This window comes from Nicotiana tomentosiformis, chromosome 4 (assembly GCF_000390325.3).
Source record: "Nicotiana tomentosiformis chromosome 4, ASM39032v3, whole genome shotgun sequence".
NCBI classification, from domain to species: Eukaryota; Viridiplantae; Streptophyta; class Magnoliopsida; order Solanales; family Solanaceae; genus Nicotiana; species Nicotiana tomentosiformis.
In genome coordinates this window covers 69,154,428-69,179,496 of record NC_090815.1, presented here as the reverse complement: position 1 = coordinate 69,179,496, position 25,069 = coordinate 69,154,428, and the positions used below count along the sequence as shown (strand labels likewise).

The 25,069-nt window shown below is 37.0% G+C and overlaps 1 protein-coding gene across 1 annotated transcript; it reads left to right on the top strand.

The window, feature by feature from the left end:
- The first annotated feature begins 23,992 nt into the window (after positions 1 to 23,992).
- LOC138909885 (uncharacterized) lies at positions 23,993 to 24,607 on the top strand. The gene has a single exon (XM_070201103.1). The coding sequence runs from the start codon at positions 23,993 to 23,995 to the stop codon at positions 24,605 to 24,607; it is 615 nt and encodes a 204-aa protein (XP_070057204.1).
- Positions 24,608 to 25,069: the final 462 nt, after the last annotated feature.

Sequence of the window (25,069 nt, the reverse complement as noted above, 5' to 3'; positions counted from 1 at the left end):
AAATAGTGGTAGATAATATTTTTGCCTATAATGTTGCACTTAACATTATGCAAGATAGTGAGAATCTTGAACCCCGATCTGTCGAAGAATGTCGATAAAGATCTGATTGGACAAAATGGCAAGAGTCAATTCAATCGGAATTGAAGTCACTTACTAAAAGAGAGGTCTTTGGACCAGTAGTCCAAACACCTGCTGGTATAAAACCAGTTGGTCATAAATAAATTTTTGTGCGAAAAAGGAATGATAAAAATGAAGTTGAAAGATACAAGGCTCGCCTTGTTGCACAAGGATTCTCACAACGACCTGGAGTCTATTATGAAGAAACATATTCACCCGTTATAGATGCCATAACATTTCGATATCTCATCAGTTTAGCCTTACGTAAAAGGCTTGAAATACATCTAATGGATGTGGTTACAGCTTATCTGTACGGGTCACTTGATAATGAAATTTACATGAAAATCCCTAAAGGATTTAAAATGCCTGAAGCATATTTAAAATCTCGGGAAATATACTCAATCAGATTACAAAGATCTTTGTACGGTTTAAAGCAATCTGGGCGCATGTGGTATAATCGCCTCAGTGAATATTTACTAAAAGAGGGTTACATAAATGATGTTATTTGTCCATGTATTTTTATAAAGAAAATGGCTTCAGAATTTATTATACTTGCTGTTTATGTTGATGACATAAATCTTGTTGGAACTTCAGAAGAGCTCCAAAAGGCAATTGAATATCTTAAGAAAGAATATGAGATGAAAGATCTTGGAAAGACAAAACTTTATCTTGGTCTGCAAATTGAACATTTAGCAGTCGGGATCTTTATCCATCAATTTGCCTATACAGAAAGGGTCTTAAAATACTTTTACATGGACAAAGCGCACCCATTGAGTACACCAATTCTATCACTTGAAGTCAATAAAGATTTGTTCCGACCTCCAAAAGAGGATGAGGAACTCCTTGGTCCCTAAGTACCCTATCTCAGTGCAATTGGTGCACTAATGTATCTTGCTAATGCTACAAGGTCTGACATAGCATTTTATATTAATTTACTAGCAAGATATAGTTCTTCTCCTACACGGAGATATTAGAACGGGATTAAGCATATATTACGATATTTAAAGGGTCTTAAAATGCTTTTACATGGACAAAGTGCACCCATTGAGTACACCAATGGTTGTTCTATCACTTGAAGTCAATAAAGATTTGTTCCGACCTCCAAAAGAGGATGAGGAACTCTTTGGTCCCGAAGTACCCTATCTCAGTGCAATTGGTACACTAATGTATCTTGCTAATGCTACAAGGCCTGACATACCATTTTCTGTTAGTTTACTAGCAAGATATAGTTCTTCTCCTACACGGAGACATTAGAACGTGATTAAGCATATATTACGATATTTAAAGGGAACTCTTGATATGGGTTTATTTTATTCTAACAAAGGTAGTGCAGATCTTGTTGGTTATGCAGATGCAGGTTATTTATCTGATCTCCATAAAGCTAGATCTCAAACCGGGTACGTGTTTACATGTGGAGGTACTATCATATCATGGCGCTCCACAAAGAAATATATTGTTGCTACTTCTTCAAATCATGCTGAAATAATAGCTATTCATGAAGCAAGTACGGAATGCGTATGGTTGAGATCAATAATTCATTTTATTCGAGAAAAAATATGGTTTGGAATGTGAGAAAAGACCCACAATTTTATACGAAGACAATACTGCATGCATAGCCCAATTGAAGGGAGGATTTATAAAAGGAGATAGAACGAAGCACATTTCACCAAAATTATTCTACACACACGATCTTCAGAAAAATGGTGATATTGATGTGCAACAAATCTGTTCATGTGACAATCTGACAGATTTATTCACTAAATCTTTACCAACTTCAACTTTTGAGAAGATTGTATACAAGATTGGAATGCGGAGACTCAAATATTTGAAACAGGGTTTTCATCAAGGGGAGTAAAATACGCGATGTACTCTTTTTTCCTTACTAAGGTTTTTTCCCACAGGGTTTTCCTTATAAGGTTTTTAATGAGGCAGCTAGCAATACGTATTACTAAATATGTGTACTCTTTTTCCTTCACTAGGATTTTTTTCCCGCAAGGTTTTTTCCTAGTAAGGTTTTAATGAGGCACATTATCTTTTAATGAACATCCAAGGGGGAGTGTTATGAAAATAATTATATTGTGGATGTCCATTTATTACTCCTCTATAGATAATCTTCTTGAAGAAGATTATCCATTTAGTACTCTGTTGAAGTTTATCTACAAGCAGCTGATGCATGCAGGTTGCAAGCAGCTCAATGAAATGATTTGCAGCAGCTTCTTATTAAACAGGCAGGTTGCAAGCAGCTCATGCAGACATCTTACAAGCAGTTAAAGAAAAGCCTCGCAGCTGCTTCCTGAAAAGCCTCGCAGCTGCTTCCTGAAAAGCCTCGCAGCTGCTTCCTTTCTTCTATAAATAGAGGAGTTTTCATTTCATTATGTACATAAGTTTGAAGTTTGAATAATATACCAGTTTCTCCCTATACTTGTCTTTACTTTATAGTCTTTATTTTATAACATATTTGAGCATATTACATCTTTTAAATCAGAACTAAGCACATTCGGTCTCTTGTTAATTTGTAAGTGGGAATCTTTTTGTCTAAATAAACATCCTGAAAGACTTCTTCATAAAGCGAAATTGTAATAACATTTTGTAGACAATAAATTGTATTAAGAAAATAAAATCAATATTGAAAAATATTGCAATAATCGTAGTATTTGATTTCGAGTAATTTGAGTGTTACAATATCTATGATCCCTCTGATTCTACTTTTCCAATATAAATTGAAGGGCCTTTGAGCTTGATCTTGAATTTGAATTTGATTTATCCGTCGCGAACACTTTGATTGTTTCCACGAATTATATTACGAATAAGTAGCCTTGATCTTGAGCGCCTTCTATTTAATTTGACTTCGTTCTTGATCATGAATACTTGAAATTTGTATTGAAGTGCTTGAATGCTTGAACACTTGCAGTTTGAAGAGAATTGTGGTCTTTGATCCACGAGCTTCCTTGTGTCTTCTTGTTATAATTTATGGTCCCTTTTTCTGGGCTATGAAGACCCCTATTTAAAGTTGTGGGAGGGAAGAGTTGTGATAAGAACAAACTCTTTCCGACCAATTAGATTGAAGAGTGACAAGGCCCCATTTGATTGGTTAGAACATGTCACTTGCACATGTGGCGCTGTTTCATTGGCCTTTCAATTTGACTTGGCATGCCTTGTCATTTTGATATGTGGCATGATCCTATTGGCTCTTCCGTTTGACTTGGCGTGCCACGTTATTTGACACGTGGCACCAAACTGGACCTCTAGGAATATGACATATTGGGCCTAATGAAGTGGGCTCATCATTTGTAGCCTAACTAAATGGACTAGCCCAATCAATATTTATTGGACTTAAGTAATTAATCCAATTATATTAGCCCATAATATTTATTTGGACTAGTATATTTAAAATGTAATCCAAATTATTTATTAAATTTAAATCCAATAAATTTTACTTGCCTATAAATGCCCCTACTTCAAGACTTGATAGGGTAAGAGCATATTGAATTCGAAAAAGCAAGGATTGAAGTATCATGAATTTCGAATCTGCTCGCATTTGAATTTTAGAAATCATGTAGCTCATACAACTTATTAGTAAATGCTAGAACCATTCCAGATTACTGTATCAATCCATATTTGATTAAAAGTATGGGTAATTGACATCCCTTTCTTGGCATTGAACTTTAATTTTGCCAAAGTTTTTCACTTTTGCATAATTAGAAAATTAATCCTTTCCAATTGCAGGGGTTAGGCCTAGTATTTGTCGTGCATTCTAATATTGCACGTGACACTTCCTTTCCTCAACTTTAGGCAAAAAAAATTCCTTTGTACAAAAGCTCCACCGCCCAGTAAACCAAATCCAAGTAGGATACCAATTGTTCCATCCAAAAGATGGCAGACGTTTTCCCACATCGGGCAAAACCATGTTTCCTCGACCTTTCCAGCACTTATATATAGCCATGTGCTCTTCTCATAAGCATCAACTGCAGTGTTTGTCAATTTTTCGAGTGCTTATTTGACAGGTACCTTTTATTTTTTTAAATTTTTGTCACCTTTTTACAGCCAGCACATTTTGTAGTATAAAATAAATACTTTGCTGTAGAAAAGTCCAAATTACAGCCTATTTGATTCTATAAAAGTTAGACTTTTAGTTCTAAAACATATCCGAAATTTAGAATTAGAATCTTCGTGGATCACCCTAGGTGATTTTTCGAAGTTAGCCTTAATTTCTGTCATGTTGATATTTTCAGATTTGTACGACTTTACCAAAAGTTCTATATCTTGATGTAGGTACCTCAGAATCACAAACCGTTTGATTTATCAGAAATTAGAATTCAAGATCTACAACATATTCGAATTTCAGAATTAAATACTTTCAGGATCGTTCTAGATAAGTTTTTGAAGTCGGCTCTATATTCTAACGCGCCATCAGTTTCAGATTTGTGCGATTTCACCAAAAATTTTATATCTTGATGTAGGAACCTCGGAATTGCAAACCGTTTGATTTCTTAGAAACTAGAGTTCAAGATCTACAACATATCCGAATTTTAGAATTAAACACTTTCAGTATCTTTATAGATATGTTTTTGAATTCGACTCTATATTCTAACGCGCCAACAGTTTTAGATTATCGTGGCTTCACCAAAACTTTTATATCTCGTGTTAGAATGTCGGAATTAAAAATTATTTATTGATAGAAACTAGACTCAGAGTGCTTCGTTCTCACCAAAAATCATGCCCCGAATCATGCCAGATTATTCTAGGCAACACTTTAAACTTAATTTTCGAATCTGACACGCCTTAGTAGGTAACTATCTTTCTTGTACTTGTATTTTTTTTTGCTGCCTTCTTTTTGTTGTTGTAGGCAATAAAGATATCTTCGTCAACAAGGTTAGATGCACATAGAAGGAAAAATTCATGGCAACAAATAGAAGGACAAATCTTCAACATTATATGGGAGGACAAATCCATGACGGTATATGGAAGGACAAATCTATGATAACATATAGAAGTATCAAATCCATGACAACATATAGAAGTATCAAATCCATGAAGAGGCCAACTTAAGGTGTAAAGGGACTTAAACGTCCACCTTACGATTGAAAAATTATAGTTCCTTTTAAGGACAAACCTACGAAGAGGTCAACTTAAGGTGCAAAGGGACTTTAACGTCCACCTTAAGATTGGAAAATTAGAAAACTTCAACTTGAAGACTTGTCGGACTTTGCAGATTTCAACTTGAAGACCAACAAATTTGAAGATTTGACGGACTTGAAAATTTGGTGGATTTTGATGCTTCAACTTGAAGAGCAGTGGACTTTTAAACTTCAACTTGAAAAATTAGCAGAATTGAAGACTTCAGCTTTAAGACTTATAGGGCTTAAATAATTCAACTTGAATACCGACAAACTTGAGGGCTTCAAATTGAAGACCTACGGACATGAAGACTTAGAGGGATTGAATACTTCAACTTAAAGTTTAGCCGCATTGCAGACTTCAACTTGAAGGGCAGTGGACTTGCAAAATTCAACTTGAAGAGCGACATACTTGAAGATTTGGAGGGCTTATATAATTCAACTTGAAGACCGGCGAACTTGAGGACTTCAAATTAAAGATTTGGCCTTCTACTAAAAGTCTACATCCATCTATTGGAGATGCCAATTTGCTATGGAGGCTTGCCCTCATTGAACCATCAATCTTTGATAAGGCACAAAGTTCATGTAAGCTCGATTTTTAAGTTCCAATCAAGTGGAATATATTCCATCATTCTTACTTCGAATAACGATTGGGGTAATATGTATATTTTGAACTCATGCGACTGAACTTAGAATGAAACTCTAAGCTGCCTACATATATCGGTGAAGAGGATCAAGTCATTCTGTAGTTCAGAATGTGTGAGTTTTTTTATTATTTTATGTCCTAACCTTTGCCTAGACTGCCTCTTTCGAGGTTTTTTATATTTGGATCGTACACAGTTTATACTCTTGCAGGCCAGGAGTATAGGAATATGCAATTTAGGCTCGTGCATCACGGAGCGTAGCGACTTGCATTTTAAACTCGTGTTTTGAGGAGCTTTGCAACTTGAAGATTTTGCTCGAATTTGAAGATCTTTATGACCTGTAGTTTAGGCTCGTGCGTCCAGGAGTGTTGTAATTTGAAGATTTAGCTTACAATTCGAAATGGTTCGTTACTTTAAGACTTGCTCAATTTTGAAGAGTTTTGCAACTTGAAGTTCCACTCGAATTTGAAGAGCTTCGTGACTTGAAGATTTATCTCAAAATTGAAGAGTTTTGCAACTTGAACACTTTTCTCGACTTTGAAGAGATTTACAACTTGAAGACTTTGCCAAATTTGAAGAGCTTTACATCTTGAAGTTTGTCTCGAATTTGAATAACTTTGCGATTTGAAGTCCTTTCTCGACTTTGAAGAGCTTTCGACTTGAGTCTTTGCTCGTATTTGAAGAGCTTAGCGACTTGAACACTTTGCCCAAATTTGAAGAGCTTTACAACTTGAAGACTTTGCTCAAATTTGAAGAGCTTTGCGACTTGAACACTTTACCCAAATTTGAAGAGCTTTACAACTTGAAGACTTTACTCGAATTTGAAGAGCTTTACGCCTTAAAAGGATTTAATTCAAAATTGGGGAGCTTCGTGACATACAATATATACTCATGTACTAAGAAGCATTATAACTTGCAGTTTAAGCTCGTGCGTTGAGGAGCATTATAACTTTCAGCTTAGGTTCATACGTCACAGAGCATTATAACTTACAGTTTAGGCTCGTGCGTTAAGGAGCATTGCAACGTGCAGTTTAGGCTTATGCGTCACGGAGCATTATAACTTGCAGTTTAGGCTCATGCGTTAAGGAGCATTATGACTTGCAGTCTAGGCTCATGCGTCAAGGAGCATAGCAATATGCCTGGACTCTTCAGTTTTATCTTCGGATGAATACTTGCCCCCATTCTCAGCATCCTCTGCTTCTATTTCATAATAAGGCTCAAAGCCAGGAAACCTTTGATATCCTCTTATAGCCATACTCAATTCCATATCATGGGCACGAGTTGCAAGTTCTTCAAATGTACTAGACTTGATACCTTGCAAGATATAACGAAGATTCCAGTGCATGCCTTGAATGCACATTTCAATGCCAAAAGTTTCGCTAAGGCAATCTTTGCAGTTAAGGCTTAAGCTCCTCCAGCGGTTGATGAAGTCAATAACTGGCTCATCCTTTCCTTGATGAGTGTTTGTAAGTTCGATCATGCTTACGATGCCTCTTGTGCTATAGAAACGATTGAGAAACTCTTGCTCCAACTGCTCCCAACTATCGATAGACTCAGGTTCGAGATCTATGTACCAATCGAATGCATTACCTATGAGAGAACGAAAAAACGGTTTGATAAGATAATCATCGTACGTTCCGACATTATTGCAAGTTTCAACAAAGTGCGCTACATGTTATTTTGGATTTCCCTTGCCGTCGAATTGTTGTAATTTAGGAGGTTGATAACCAACATGCATCTTCAAGTTATCAATTCTTGGCGTATACAGCTTTGCATATGTGAGAGATAATTTGGACGACGACTAAGGTTTATCTTTGATAGCCTCCATGTTGAAGTCCTTCAATTTCTCAACGGGAATTAGACCTTCAGCGGAGACTTGGATCTCCTTAGTTGTCGTTGCTTGCTTTTCGGAGGAGTCCCATTTATCTTGTAACCTTTGAAGATTTAAAGGTGTTTGTATGGATTCTCCTTCTACTATTCTATCAAACTTATTTGTTAAATTGAAAAGTTTAGCATCTTGATCTTGCACGCGCTTTGACAAGCCTTCAACTGCTTTCGTCAAATTTGTGAGCTATTCTTCTATGGTAGAAACTTCAATAACCATTGCTTGCATGATGTCTGTAGAGGATGAAGAATGAAATAAATCATTATTATGATAGAACTTGGAGGTCGCATTAACGGAGACTAAAGTAGATCCAACGTTCAAGTCATCATCATAAGCTTACATGAAAGGTTTCTGAGACTTAGATAAACTAAGTTGGGCAAGAACCTTTTCGATCCTTTTGGTGACATCGTTCCCTTTTTGGGTCGTGCTTGTAGAGGATCTTTCTCCTTTTGAAGATGAAGATCCGATAATAGGGGTTGACGTGGACGATGCTTGGAATGGTTATTGTCCTAAAGAGCTTGCTTTGCTCCTTGTAACTGGCCCAAAATTTTTAAAGGTAACATCGAGGATACTTTCCACATCAGCATAGAACTTGGAATTAGCAGCCTCACTGGAAGTTAATCTGGAGTTAATTTTTTGTGAAGCCATTTCGATGTTCTTGAACTTTGGTGATTGAAAAGTTGAGATGAAAGGTAGAGACTGTTCCACTGGGCATGCAAGAATTTGTAGACAATAAACTGCGTCGAGAAAATAAAATCAAGACTGAAAAATATTGCAACAATCGTAGTATTTGATTTCGAGTAATTTGAGTGTTACAATCTCTATGATCCCTCTGATTGTACTTTTTCAATATAAATTCAAGGGCCTTTGAGCTTGATCTTCAGTTTGAATTTGATTTATCCGTCGCGAATACTTTGATTGTTGCCACGAATTGTATCACGAATAAGTAGCCTTGATCTTGAACGCCTTATATTTAATCTGACTTCGTTCTTGATCTTGAATACTTGAAATTTGTGTTGAAGTGCTTGAATGCTTGAACACTTGCAGTTTGTAGAGAATTGTGGCCTTTGATCCACGAGCTCCCTTGTATCTTCTTGTTATAACTTCTGGTCCCTTTCTCTGGGTTATAAAGACCCCTATTTATAGTTGTGGGAGGAAAAAGTTGTGATGAGAACAAACTCTTTCCGACCAATTAGATTGAAGAGTGACAAGGCCCCATTTGATTGGTTAGAACATGTCACTCACACATGTGGCGTGGTTTCATTAGTCTTTCAATTTGACTTGGCATGCCTTGTCATTTTGATATGTGTCATGATTCTATTGGCTTTTCCGTTTGACTTGGCATGCCACGTTATTTGACACGTAGCACCAAACTGGGCCTCTAGGAATATGACATATTAGGCCTAATAAAGTGGGCTCATCATTTGTAGCCCAACTAAATGGGCTAGCCCAATCAATATTTATTGGACTTAAGTAATTAATCCAATTATATTAGCTCATAATATTTATTTGGACTAGTATATTTAAAATATAATCCAAATTATTTATTGAATTTAATCCAATAAATTTTACATGACTACACATTTTTCAAAGATTTCTTAAGAAAAACTTGGACAGTATCTTCGCAATCTTTACACAAATATCCGATCATATTCATTGCTTACTTTTTCTACATATATATATATATATATATATATATATATATATATATATATATATATATATATATATTATATATTGATTATACACATATAATACATAAATTATGCATATGTTATATCTCCACCGACTATTTTTAGTTTAAGTGGTTGGATGGACGGTTACTTGAGTTATTTCTTCCCTCAAAAACCTTACAAATGATCCAAAGTGTTTTTAACTTAATAACAGCCTAATTTTTCATGTCGATAATTAGTTTAATTATCTTTTTGAGTGTGGTAGAAAGTCAAACAACACACAAATAAGTTGTAATTCAAATATAATTATACCTAAATTAAACAAGAAAAGTAAATATAAAGAAAATGATATGGAAGAAGATAAGAGAAATATTTGCAATTAAAAAAATGAAAAACATTCTTTATTTCTTTTTTCTTTTATTTTTATTACTAATTTGTGTGAGTTATGAAAACTTGAAAAGAAAAAAAGTACCTGTGGACGTTTTTGAAAAAGTCAGGACTCGGGAGAGTGCTATAAAAAGAATTTTTGGATCAAATTTGGAAAAAATATTTGCCTCTTGTATCTTCCAATTGTTAGCGTATAAAACAAATATTTCATGCTATTTATTTAGAAAAATATATGAGGTAAAATCGGTTTATAACAAATGATCGAATGGTAACATGACATGTAGAATCGAAGATAGGCAGAGGGCAAGTCAGAGGATAATCAATTCCGAATACAATAAATGCAATCGATATCGGATAAATCCCGAAGGGAGCGTAGCCAGTGGGAGGAGATTGATGGTTTGTCATGGGATGACATTCAATGAGGGAATATTTATTAACATTAAGTGAGTGACCGTTGTAGAGAATATTTGCATTTATAGTCCGCCGTTACGCGTTCATCAATATGTCTTTTATTGTCATTTAAGAGGAGCTTGATCCTAGGATCTTATTTCTCTAGGTAAAGCTATAAGTAGCAGGCTCAGCAGCCATTGCAAGACACAAAAATCCTCTCCGCAAGAAAGGCTTTATTTTATTACTTTTGCTCTCAATGAAACATCTCTATTTATACTTTGTCATTACTTTCACTTTTGTCTTGGGAGATGCGAGCACCTAATTTTTTTTATCATAATCGAAAATTTCACCACTTTTTAGTGTGTAAATATTCTTTGAGTTTAAACTACATATTTTAGCTTTTGTTTTACCTTTTATAGATTTTTCTTTAAAAAAAAATTAAAATCACAAAAGATTCACATTTTTGAATTACTAGATTTGTTTTAATTTGCAAAAGAAAAAAAATTCACAGAAATGTATTTTTCTTCTAAGACTAGCAATTTTATAACTTTTTCCTTAATAGTTCCTTATATTTTTCTAGTTTTTAGTTTTAGTGTAGTATCTTTAATTTTGATTATCTTTAATAAATAAAAAAGAAAAAAAGAACCAATGCAAAAATGTCGCCTAGCAAGATTCTTCCATATCTTTTGTAACAAACTCATATGCTCTCACTCAAAACTCACATGCACATACATACTCTTATTTTCTTGACAACCAATTAATCTCTAAACCTACACCTCTATATCTTCCACTCACTCACACAATTAATGCTGTAGACAATAAATTTACGTCAGAAAAATAAAATCAAGACCGAAAAATATTGCAACAATCATAGTATTTGATTCAAATAGTTTGAGTGTTACAATCTTTATGATTCCTCTAATTCTACTTTTTCAATATAAATTCAAGGGCCTTTGAGCTTGATCTTGAATTTGAATTTGATTTATCCGTCGTGAACACTTTGATTATTGCCACGAATTTTATCACGAACATGTAGCCTTGATCTTGAATGCCTTGTATTTGATTTGACTTTGTTCTTGATCTTGAATACTTGAAATTTGTGTTGAAGTGCTTGAACACTTGCAGTTTGCAGAGAATTGTGGCCTTTGATCCACGAGCTCCCTCGTGTCTTCTTGTTATAATTTCTGGTGTCTTTTCTGGGTTATGAAGACCCTTATTTATAGTTGTGGGAGGGAAGAGTTATGATAAGAACAAACTCTTTTCGACCAATCAAATTGAAGTGTGACAAGACCGTATTTGATTGGTCAGAACATATCACTTGCACACGTGGCGCGATTTTATTGGTCTTTTAATGTGACTTCACATGGCTTGTCATTTTGACACGTGGTATGATCCTATTGGCTTTTCCGTTTGACTTGACGTGCCACGTCATTTGACACGTGACACCAAACTGGGCATCAAGTAAAATAACATTTTGGGCTTAATGAAGTGGGCTCATCACTTTAGCCCAATGAATTAAGACTTATTTATTTAATCCATATGTATTTGACTTATAATTAATTCAATTATATAAGCCCAATAAATTTATTTGAACTAATATATCTTAAATTTAAAATATAGTGCTAATTATTTTACGAATTTAATTTCAATAAAATTTATATGCCTATAATTGCCCATACTTCAAGATTTGTTTGGAATCTAGACATAATAATCCTCAAACACTAGGCTTGAATTACTAGCAAATTGTTAAATGCGTCGGATCAATTTAGAACTTTTAAGAGATGCATTCCCCTAATTATTTGTACAACATAGATCCTGCAGCTCCTTTTTTTCTTTTTTTAAATTTCTATCTTCCTTTAACCGAGAAAGATTCTTTCCAACTACTATAATGATATGTAATGAGTAGATATATTGCATATTTCACTACCTCCACGTGGTGTCCTTTGTTTATTTAGCAATATATCCTTCTCAAAGTAATCATTATTTTTGACTTTAATTAGAATACATATTTTGCCACTGACAAAATCCTTTAGGACGCAATCCATGCGAATTCAATTCCTATTTGAAGATGGACACCGTGTCCGTATTGAAAACAGTTTGTTCCAGCCGCCTTAGTTGTTAATCCCACATAGCTAATATGTCTTTGCAACCCCCTCGGCATCTATATATAGATGCATGCTCTCCGGTTGTGAATATCAATTCACAGTATTTGCTAATTTTTCGAGTGCATATTTGACAAGTAACTTCTTATTCTTTCAATTTCGTCACTCTTTTATAACCAGCATATCTTGTGGTATAAAATTAATATCTTACTTTAGAAAAGTCTAAATTACAGTCCGTTTAATTCTACAGAAGCTAGATTTTTATTTCTAGAACATATCCGAAATTCAGAATTAGAATCTTCGCGGATCACCCTATGTGATTTCCCGAAGTTAGCCTTAATTTCTATCATGCTGATAGTTTCAGATTTGTGCGATTTCACCAAAAGTTTTATATCTTGATGTAGGAACCTCGGAATCGCAAACCGTTTGATTTCTCAAAAACTAGAGTTCAAGATCTACAACATATCCGAAATTCAGAGTTAAACACTTTCCGTTCTAGATGATTTTTTGAAGTCGGCTCTATATTCTAACGCACCAACATTTTTAGATTATCACGGTTTCACCAAAACTTTTGTATCTCGATGTTGGAATGTCGGAATTGAAAACCGTTTTAATTGATAGAAATTAGACTCAGAGAGCTTCGTTATCACCAAAAATATGACCCAAATCATGCCAGATTATTCTAGGCAATGCTTTGACTCAATTTTCGAATCTGACACGCCTTGGCATGTAACTATTATTCTTGTACTTGTATTTTTTTTTTTTGCTGCCTTCTTTTTTATTGTTGTAGGCAATGGAGATATCTTCGTCAATAAGGTTAGACGCACATAGAAGGAAAAATTCATGGCAACAAATAGAAGGACAAATCTTCAACCTCATATGGAAGGACAAATCCATGACGGTATATGGAAGGACAAATCCATGGCAGCATATATGGAAGGACAAATCCATGACAACATATAGAAGTATCAAATCCATGACATTATATAGAAGTATCAAATTCATGACAACATATAGAAGTATCAAATTCATGACAACATATAGAAGGATCAAATCCATGAAGAGGCCAACGTAAGGTGAAAAGGGACTTGAACGTCCACCTTAAGATTGGAAAAATATATTTCCTTTTAAGGACAAACCCGCGAAGAGGTCAACTTAAGGTGCAAAGGGACTTCAACGTCCACCTTAAGATTGAAAAATTATAGTTCTTTTTAAGGACAAACCTACGTAGAGGTCAACTTAAGGTGCAAAGGGGCTTTAATGTCCACCTTAAGATTGAAAAATTAGAAAACTTCAATTTGAAGGCTTGGCGGACTTTGCAGATTTCAACTTGAAGACCAACAAAGACAGACTTGAAAATTTGGTGGACTTTGATGCTTCAACTTGAAGAGCGGTGGACTTTTAAACTTTAACTTGAAAAATTAGCAGACTTGAAGACTTCAGCTTTAAGACTTGTAGGGCTTAAATAATTCAACTTGAAGACCGGCGAATTTGAGGACTTCAAATTGAAGACTGACGTACATGAAGACTTGGAGGGATTGAATACTACAACTTAAAGTTTGGCGGACTTGTAGACTTCAATTTGAAGGGCAGTAGACTTGCAAAATTTAACTTGAAGAGCGACATACGTAAAGATTTGGATGGCTTATATAATTCAACTTGAAGACCGACGAACTTGAGGACTTCAAATTGAAGATTTGGCCTTCTACTAAAAGTCTACATCCATCCATCGGAGATGCCAATTTGCTATGGTGGCTTACCCCCCATTGAACCACCAATCCTTAATAAGGCACAAAGTTCATGTAAGCCCAATTTTTAAGTTCCAATCATATGGATTATATTCCATCATTCTTCCTTCGAATAATGAATGGGGGTAACATATATCTTTTGAACTTATGCGACTGAACTCAGAATAAAACTCTAAGCTGCCTATGTACCTCGGTGAAGAAGATCAAGTTATACCGTAGTTCAGAATGGGCGAGTTTTTTTGGGACCGTACACAGTTTATACTCTTCCAGGCCAGGAGTAACATAAAATTTATGCTCTTGTATTAATGAGCATCATAACTTACAGTTTAAGCTCGTGTTTTGAGGAGCTTTACAACTTGAAGACTTTGCTCAAATTTGAAGAGCTTCATAGTATGAATTTTAGGCTCGTGCATCCAGGAGCTTAGTAATTTGAAGATTTATCTCAAATTCTAAGAGCTTTATGACATGCAGCTTAGGCTCATGCATCCAGGAGCGTTGCAACTTGAATATTTTGCTCAAATTTGAAGAGCTTCATGACATGTAGTTTAGGCTCGTGCATCCAGGAGCGTTGCAACTTGAAGATTTTGCTCAAATTTGAAGGGCTCTATGACATGCAGTTTAGGCTCGTGCGTTCAAGAGCGTAGTAATTTGAAGATTTAGCTCAAATTTGAAGAGCTTTGCAACTCGAAGTCTTTGCTCGACTTCGAAGAGCTTTCGATTTGAGTCTTTGCTCGAATTTGAAGAGCTTTACAACTTGAACACTTTGCTCGAATTTGAATAGCTTTACAATTTGAAGACTTTGCTCGAACTTGAAGAGCTTTGCAACTTGAACACTTTCCTCGAATTTTAAGAGCTTTACAATTTAAAGGCTTTACTCAAATTTGAAGAGCTTTACGTCATCAAGATTTAGTTCAAATTTAGGGAGATTCATGACATATAGTATAGGCTCATGTGCTAAGAAGTATTATAACTTGCAGTTTAGGCTCGTGCGTTGAGGAGCATTATAACTTGCAGTTTAGGCTCATGCGTTAAGGAGCATAGTGACATGCATAGACTCTTCGGTTTCATTTTCGAATGAAAACTTGCCCCCATCCTCGCCTTCTTGTTCTTCTTCTTCGTCGTAAGGCTCAAAGACAGGTAGCCCTTGGTTGGCACCCATGGCCATATTTAGTTCCATATCATGAGCACGAGTTGCTAGTTCTTCAAATATTTTGGGCTTTATGCCTTATAAGATATAGCGAAGACCCCAATGCATGCCTTGAATGTACATTTCGATGCCAGAAGTTTCACTAAGGCGATCTTTGCAGTTGAGGCTTAAGCTCCTCCAGCGGTTGATGAAGTCAATAACTAGCTCATCCTTTCATTGACGAGTATTTGTAAGTTCAATCATGCTTACGATGCGTTTTGTGCTATAGAAACGATTAAGAAACTTCTGCTCTAACTGCTCCCAACTATCGATGGATCCAGGTTCGAGATCTGTGTACCAATCAAATGCATTACCTTTGAGAGATCGAACAAACTGTTTGACAAAATAATCATCATACGTTCCAGCATTGTTGTAAGTTTCAACAAAGTGCGTTACATGTTGTTTTGGATTTCCATTGCCGTCGAATTGTTGCAACTTAGGAGGTTGATAACCAGCATGTATCTTCAAGTTATCAATTCTTTGCGTATACGGCTTTGCATATGTGAGAGATAATTTGGACGACGACTCAGGCTTATCTTTGATAGCCTCCCTGATGAAGTCCTTCAATTTCTCAACGGGAATTAAACCTTCAGCGGAGACTTGGATCTCCTTAGTTGTCGTTGCTTGCTTTTTGGAGGAGTCCCATTTCTCTTGTAACCTTTGAAGATTTAAAGGTGTTTATATGGATTCTCCTTCTACTATGCTATCCAACTTATTTATTAACTTGGAAAGTTTAGCATCTTGATCTTGCACGCGCTTTGCCAAGCCTTTAAATCAAATTTTCAAGTTGTTCTTCTTCGGTAGAAGTTTCAATAACCATTGCTTGCATGATCGTCGTATAGGATGAAGAATGATATAAATCATTATTGGGATAAAGCTCAGAGGTCGTATTATTGGAGACTAGAGTAGATCCAATGACCAAGTCATGATCATTGGCTTGTATGAAAGGTTTCTTGGACTTAGATAAGCTAAGTTGGGCAAGAACATTTTTGATCCTTTTGGCGACGCCGTTCCCTTTTTGGGTCGTACTTGTAGAGGATCTTGCTCCTTTTGAGGATGAAGATCCGAAAATAAGGATTGCTTGGAATGCTTATTGTCCTAAAGAGATTTCTTTGCTCCTTATAACTGGCCCAAAGCTTCCGAAGGTAACATTGAAGATACTTTTCACATCAGCATAGAACTTGGAATTAGCAGCGTGAGTGGAAGTTGGTCGGGAGTTGATTTTCTTTGAAGCCATTTTGATGTTCTTGAACTTTGGTGATTGAAAAGTTGAGATGAGAGGTAGAGATTGTCCCACTGGGCATGCCAAAATTTGTAGACAATAAATTTACGTCAAGAAAATAAAATCAAGACCGAAAAATATTGCAACAATCGTAGTATTTTATTTCAAATATTTTTGTGTTACAATCTCTATAAATCCTCTGATTTTACTTTTCAACAGTAAATAAAAGAGTCTTCGAGCTTAATCTTAAATTTTATTTTATTTTAATCCAAGTGCTTGAGGCCTGATCTTGATCTTGACGTATTTTTAATCTAAGGGCTTGCAGCTTGTTCTTGAATCTTCGTCTTTTTCTTTTAATCCTTAGAACACTTGAATGCTTGTAGCTTTTAGAGAAATCTGCAGCGTTTGATCCACGAGCTCCCTTGTGTCTTCTTGTTATAACTTCTGGTCTCTTTTCAGGGTTATGAAGACCCTTATTTATAGTTGTGGGAGAGAAGAATTATGATAAGAACAAACTCTTTCCGACCAATCAAATTAAAGTATGACAAGGCCGTATTTGATTGGCCAGAACATGTCACTTGCACACGTGGCGCGGTTTTATTGGCCTTTTAATGTGACTTCGCATGCCTTGTCATTTTGACACGTGGCATGATCCTATTGTCTCTTCCGTTTGACTTGACGTGCCGTGTCATTTGACACGTGGCACCAAACTGGGCCTCTAGAAAAATGACATTTTGGGCTTAATGAAGTGGGCTCATCACTCTAGCCCAATTAAATGAGCTAGCTCAATGGATTAAGACTTATTTATTTAATCCATATGTATTGGACTTATAATTAATTCAATTATATTAGCCCAATAGATTTATTTGAACTAATATATCTTGAATTTAAAATATAGTCCCAATTATTTTATGGATTTATTTTCAATAAAATTTATATGCCTACAAACGCCTAGCAAGATTCTTTCATATTTTTTGTAACAAACTCACATGCTCTCACTCAAAACTCACATGCACATACACACTCTTATTTTCTTGGCCACTAATTAATCCCTAAACCTACACCTCTATATCATCCACTCACTCGCACAATTAAGGTAGCACAGACACACACAAGACAGAAACAGAGGGAACGACAACAGAGCCAAAACAAAAAAGCCGCGGCAACCACCAAAATCAGTAGCTTTCCATCTTCTTCTTCTTCCTTATCTCCACTGAAACCTTACCAAAAAGCCAATAATCACCTATATTCAACTATGCTTGAACGATAAATCACAAAAGCTCTGTCCGTTAATTTCTCCCGATCCTAAAACAGTAACACCACCGTAATCTAGCGCCGCAACACCTACAAAATTTTGATTCTCTGGTTTCGGCGCATACTGATCATCACGTAGAGTTGAGGGAAAACTCACAAATAAGATTTCTGTGGCAGTTTGTTTCTCAATATCCGAGTGGGGTTTTGCGAGGTTCCTTTAAGGTTGCCGACATGGTTTACGGTTTGCCGCTGTATCAGGTCGAGCTCCCTATTTTGATTCGAGTTTAATTTGCTGCTCTGTACTGATTTCGAGACTCTGTGCATTTGAATTTCAATTAAAGGTCTATTCCTCGCTCTGTTTCTTCTTAGATTTTCAGATTTCAAATTGTTATTGGTGTTTGAATGAAACATTCGTCTGTGTGTTTGCTCTTGGATCTTAAGTGGAATTCTTTTATTTGGCCTAAACTTTAATGAGATTAATCTAGGAAATTTTACCTCTTATAGCAAAGGTAAAATATTATTTTCTATAACTACCTTTTATATTTTATGGCAAAATAAGTATTTTATGGTATATATTACCATTGACGCATGAAATAAGGTATGAAATACTCTATTTATGTTTTTTCTCTCTCTTAGATAGCTGGACATACCTATTTTTAAGGGATTGCCGTTACTGTATTCATGAATACATGGCGCGAATACATGTGAATACATGCGCGTACAGCTGGACTGCCCTGATTTTAGGTGCTTTTTATTGCTGTATTCATGAATACATGGCGCGAATACATGCGCGTACAACTGGACTGCCCTAATTTTAGGCACTTTTTACTGCTATATTCATGAATACAACATCGAAAATACATGTGAATACATGCGCGTACAACTGGACTGCCCTGATTTTAGGCAATTTTTCTATTGTATTCAAGAATACATGGCACGAATACATGCGTGCACAACTGAATTGCCCTGATTTTAGGCGCTTTTTGCTGCTGTATTCATGAAGACAACAATGCGAATACATGTAAATACACTCCCGTAATAACTTAATAGTAGCTATAAGAAGTAATTATATATATGGTAGCAATAGGAAGTTAATAGCCACTAGACGATAGTGATTTCTGAAAATTTCTCATTAATCTACCAGTTAGATTAATTGATCCTCTTGTTAAGAAAGATTATGGGCCAAATGAGTTAATTTGTCAGGCCCGATAACTTTGGTATTTATTCATAAGTTAGCCCTTTTCTTTTAAATTAATAGATTATCCGAATTCTTTTAGCTTATTAAGACAACAATTGAACTCGCCAATAAATCCAATAGCTACATCATATATTCTCTTTACGGTACTTATCCATAACCTTTTGACTTTTCACAAACAAACCTCAAACTTAGGTATTAAATAATTTCGAACATCGTAGCTTACTTTAGGTGTGATTAATAAATCACACCTAGGTATTAAATCCAATAGCTACATCATATATTCTCTTTACGGTAATTATCCATAACCTTTTGACCTTTCACAAACAAACCTCAAACTTAGGTATTAAATAATTTCGAACATCGTAGCTTGTTTTAGGTGTGATTAATAATAAAACATCGTGACTATGGGTACGGTTCCCGTGGTATAGTCATGATATATAATTCCCCAATTCGAGTGTGTGCTTCATGCGACTCGACCATAACTTCAAATAATTAAAATAAATATGTTGTGAATCGCAGGTGCGTTTCACGTGGCGTAATTTGCAATATGTACAAAAAACAACGAGTGCGCTACATCGTGACTTGTTCAAATAAATTTCATAAATACTAAAAGCGATTAAATAAATAATTAAAAGCAGTATAGAAGCGGTAATGCATAAAAGGTTTTAAACATGTAATAAATCAGATAATTAGGCCAATTATTAATTGTTGAGCGATCATGCTAAAACCATGGAACTCGAGAGTGCCTCACACCTTCTCCCGGGTTAATAGAATTCCTTACCCGGTCTTCTGTGTTCGCAGACCATAAATAGAGTCAATTTTCTCATTTTTGGGATTTTAAAATAAACCGATGACTTGGGACACCATAATAATTATCCCAAGTGGCGACTCTAATTAAATAAATAATTCCATTTCAAATAATGTCATTTTAATTGGAAAACTCCCTATTCTTCGGAAAAAGGAGGTGTGACAGGAGATACTGCGTTCGGAGTCAGGCTTGTCATCTTCATCAATTTCAATTGCTAAATCTCATTTTTAATCTTATCTCTTTATCATTTTTGGATCAAATCAGTTCGCTTCTCTATAAATCACGTATCAAATTTAAATGTATCATTTTACGAGTAATAGTTTGGCGCCTATAGTGGGGCTTAGACAGTTGCGTAATTGCTTTGATACTTGTGTTTATTACTAACTTGTTTTGATTTTTTCCTTAGTGAAAAAGATATAGCAACTAATGGTGTCAATGTTATACACAACGTTGAGGGGCACAAAGAATTATCTCAACACGATGACTCAATTTATGAAACCCGCAACGAAGGGGATGAGACGACCCCAGTACGAGATGGACAGTACCCTCGGCATATGCGGGAGCCAACTCCCAATGACGCAGAGGAGGAACATGTCGTGGAAACGGTAAAAATCATAAAAGAATAACAGAAAGCAATCATGAAACACCTTTCCAGGCAGGATCGGGTAATGACAGAGTTAAAACAAGCATTGTCAGGCGCTTCCAATAATAAAAACGGAAAGGGCCCCGGTTCCTCCTAATGTTTCTGCAACTCAAACGGCTCAGAGAGTCGATAATAACACCCCAAGGGGTGAAGTCGGTTTTGACAAAGTCGGAGGGACCGTCAGTGGATCTAGAAATAATAACGGGAATGATCCCTTCAAAACCGAACTAATGAGGTTTTTGAGGGAAATGAACGAATGAATGGACCAAAATGCAAAGGTGTTTTATGCTCGGATGGATCAAATTCCGGGCGCACCGCCAGTACTAAAAGGCCCAGATTCAAAAAAATACACGCAATTACTGTTTAAGACGAGCGCAATGCCAGAGTTAATTCCAAAGGGGTTCAAGATGCCGGACATACCAAAATACGGTGGGAGTTCGGATCCGTAGGAGCACATAACAACCTACACCACGGCCGTGAAAGGGAACAATTTGGCTTAACATGAAATCGCGTCAATCTTGCTGAAGAGGTTTGGTGAAACCCTCTTTTACCCGAGCATTCAATTGACTCTTTTGAGATGCTTGCAGACTCATTCATTAAGGCCCATGCCGGGAAAAGGAAGGTTCAAGCGATAAAGGCGGACATATTCAGGATTGCGCAACGTGAGTCCAAACTCCTGTGAAAATTCGTGATCCGGTTCCATGAAGAAAAGATATTGCTACCGGTGGTACCAGATGAGTGGGCAGCAGAGGCATTCACAAAGGGTCTAAATCCGCGGAGCTCCGATGCCTCGTGAAAGTTGAAGGAAAGCCTACTCGAGTTTCAAGCAACAACATGGACGGATGTCCATAATCGTTATGAGTCAAAAATAAGGATAGAAGATGATCAGCTCGGGTTTCCGGTATCAACCAAGGGATGAGGTCAAGACAAAATTCTCTAGAGGCCGTTTTTTTTTCCGTATTAAAGAGACGAGGGTCGTAATAACAAAGGGTTTTGGTCATCGAATAAGTTTTCTCCCAATAGAAGAATCGACCGAGGTCGGAACAACAGGTCATTAAAAGAGAAGGAGGCGCCATGGGCCCGAGACTCCGTATATCCCAGGCTGTCAGACTACAACTTTAACATCATCTTAGTAGAGTAGGTATCGCTAATGGGGAATATCAAAGAAGCACGGTTCCCGAAGCCAATATGATCAGATCCTAGCCAGAGGGATCCCAGTTTATGGTGTGAATACCATGGGACTCACGGCCACAGAACTAGGAACTGCCGACATCTTTGTGAAGAGGTGGTGACACTGTTGAAGAATGGCCATCTCAGGGAGTTTCTAAGTGACCGAGCCAAGAACAACTACGGCCGAAGCCGGGACAATGTAGAGCCTTGGAAGGTGGCAGAAGGCTCCCCTCGGTTGACTATCAACATGATTTTTGGCGTAAATGAGGTCAACGATATAACCTTTTCAACAACAAAGAAAATGAAGATAACAGTGACTCACAACAAGATACTTCGGGAAGTCGCAGAAGATGACATCACTTTCATGGAGGAAGATGCTGACGGACTTTTTCTACCACACAACAACGCTTTGGTGATCTATCTCAATGTTTTAGATTTAAAAATTAAACGTGTTTTGATTGACCCAGGAAGTTCAGCCAACATAATCTAATGGAGAGTTTTGGAGCAAGCAAACTTGACCCGGAACCTCATTCCGGTTATCTTAGCTGGCTTCAACTTGACAAGCATGATGACCCGATGAGAGATTTTTCTGCCCACACACACCGAAGAAGTAACAAAGACCACTTTGTTTGAGTGGTAGATGGCGATATGGGTTACAATGTAATCCTCGGAAGGATGTGCCCTCAGCATATCATCAAGTGCTGAAATTCTCAACCCCAAAAGGAATCAAGGAAACAAGAGGAGATCAACCGGCGGTAAGGGAGATGAATGCAGTGACTGTTTCCAGTAGCAAAGGGAAAGATCCAACAAATAACAATTATAGAAATTGATGCCTTCACCTTTTTCGAATGAAGACGATAAGAGCGAGGAGTAATCGGAATCCCACCAGGTGCCGAGATAATTTCAGGTACTGGAGGAGACGGATGCGACCGAGTCCACTGCAGAAGAACTCGAGCAAGTGGTCTTATTCGAAAAATTTCTAGAAATGAAGTTTCACTTGGGAACATGGTTCAATCCCGAACTCGGGTAAGAATTTATAAATTTTCTTAAAGCTAATGTATATTGCTTTGTGTGGTCGCACTCGGATATGATAGGTATCCCATTAGAAGTGGCCATTCACAAGCTAAGTCTGGATCCAAACATTCCACCGGTAAGGCAAAAGAAACGGCCGATAGCGGAGGTCAGGAACAAGTTTGTTAAAGAAGAGGTAACCGGATTACTCAACATTAGTTCAATCTGAGAGGTAAAATATCCAGAATGTTTAGCCAACGTAGTTGTAGTACCGAAAAAGAATAACAAGTTTAGAATGTGCGTAGATTATAAGGATTTAAATAAGGCGTGCACTAAAGACTTGTTCCCATTACCAAATATTGATCAAATGATTGATAGTACAGCATGACACGAGTTAATGAGTTTTCTTGATGCTTACTTTGGGTACAACCAAATCAAGATGAACCCGGAGGATGAGGAGAAAACCTCTTTCATAACAAACTTTGGCACATATTGCTATAATGTGATGCCATTTGGGCTTAAGAACATCGGAGCCACTTACCAGAGGCTCGTTAATAAAATATTTGAAGATAAGATAGGCAAAACAATGGAGGTATATATTGTTGACATGTTAGTCAAGTATTTGAATGCAGGAGATCATTTGAGACACCTCCAAGAGATTTTCGATGTCCCGAGGAAGCATAACATGAAACTCAACCCGGAAAAATATGCGTTCGGGTTGGATCCGGTAATTTCTTGGGGTTCCTGGTCTCGCAAAGAGGGATTGAAGTTAATCCCGAAAAGATCAAAGCCATCAAAGACATACCGGACCAGATAACGAGCGTGAAGGAAATGTAGAGATTAAGCGGAAGGTTGGCGGCTTTAAGCAGGTTCATCTCAAGATCCTCAGAAAGGTGCCATCACTTCTTCTCACTTCTAAAAAAGAAGAACAATTTCGAGTGGACATCGGAATGCCAACAGACCTTGAAATACCTAAGAAGTAACTTATCAAGCCCCCCGTTACTATCCAAACCGGGAGAAGGCGAGCAATTGTTAATATACCTAGCAGTCTCGGAAGTAGCGGTAAGTGCCATTTTAGTCCGAGAGGAAGAAGGTATGCAATTTCCCGTTTATTATGTTAAAATATTGTCGGGAGCAGAGACTCGCTATCCACACCTCGAAAAGTTGGCCTTAGCTCTCGTAGCCGCCTCTCGAAAGCTTAGGCCTTATTTTCAGTGCCACTCTATAGTTGTTGTGACAACCTTTCATTTAAGGAATGTCCTCCACAAGCCTGAGTTGTCAGGTCGTTTGGCTAAATGGGCGGTCGAAATCAGTAGGTTTAACATTGAGTACAAACCTAGGACTGCGATCAATTCACAAGTTTTAGTCGACTTTGTGGCCGATTTTAGTCCTGGATTAATTCCCTTGGCTGCTAAGGAAGTAGTGCTGGTGTTGGAAATGGGGGTTTGGACCTTATTTACGGATGGAGCTTCTAATATAAAAGGATCCGGTCTCGGGATAGTTCTAGTCACGCCCTCGGGCAAAACTCTAAGGCAGGCCATTAAAACTGTTCCGTTAACTAACAATAAAGCTGAGTATGAGGCTTTGGTTGCAGGACTTGAACTAGCCCGAGGACTCGACTACGAGGTCATCACGATAAAGTGTGATTCCCAACTAGTAGTAAACCAAGTATACGGGATTTTTGACATAAAGGACGAGCACATGCAACAATATGTGAACAAGGTTCAGGCACTGCTTACGCAATTTAAAGAATGGTCGATCATACGTATTCCAAGGGAAGAAAATATGGAAGCAGATGCATTGGCTAATTTGGGTTCATCTACGAAGATGAAAGGATTTGGCTCTGGTACTTTCGTTCAACTTCTACATTCAATATTGGATGTGGATGGTTACTACGAAGTCAATTCAACCAACCTTGTTTGGGACTGGAGGAATGAGTTCGTCGAATACCTTCGGCATGGCAGATTACCCGAAGACCCGAAGGCGTCCCGGGCACTACGAACCAAAGCAACTTGTTACTGCCTTGTGGATGGGCAATTATACAAAAGATAATATCAAGGACTATTGGCCCGGTGTATGGGGGCCTCGTAGGCGGTATACGTAATGAGGGAAGTCCACGCAGGAATTTGCGGGAATTACTCTGGTACAGATTCATTAGTTCTCAAGTAGATCAAGGTAGGTTGCTATTGGCCTCGGATAGAACAAGACGCAAAGACGTTTGTTCAAAAATGTGACAAATGTCAACGCCATGCACAACTGGTACACCAACCAGCAGAACTCTTGCATTCAGTGTTGTCCCCATGGCTATAATGGTGGATGGACATAGTTGGTCCTCTACCACCGGGTCCCGGAAAGGTAAGATTTCTTTTAATTTTAACTAACTACTTCACTAAATGGGTTGAAGCAGGTCCTTACTAGAAGATCAGTGAACGTGAAGTCGTCGACTTCATATGGGACCACATAATATGTCGATTCAGAATACTAAAGGAAATTTCCTGTGACAACGGGCCGCAG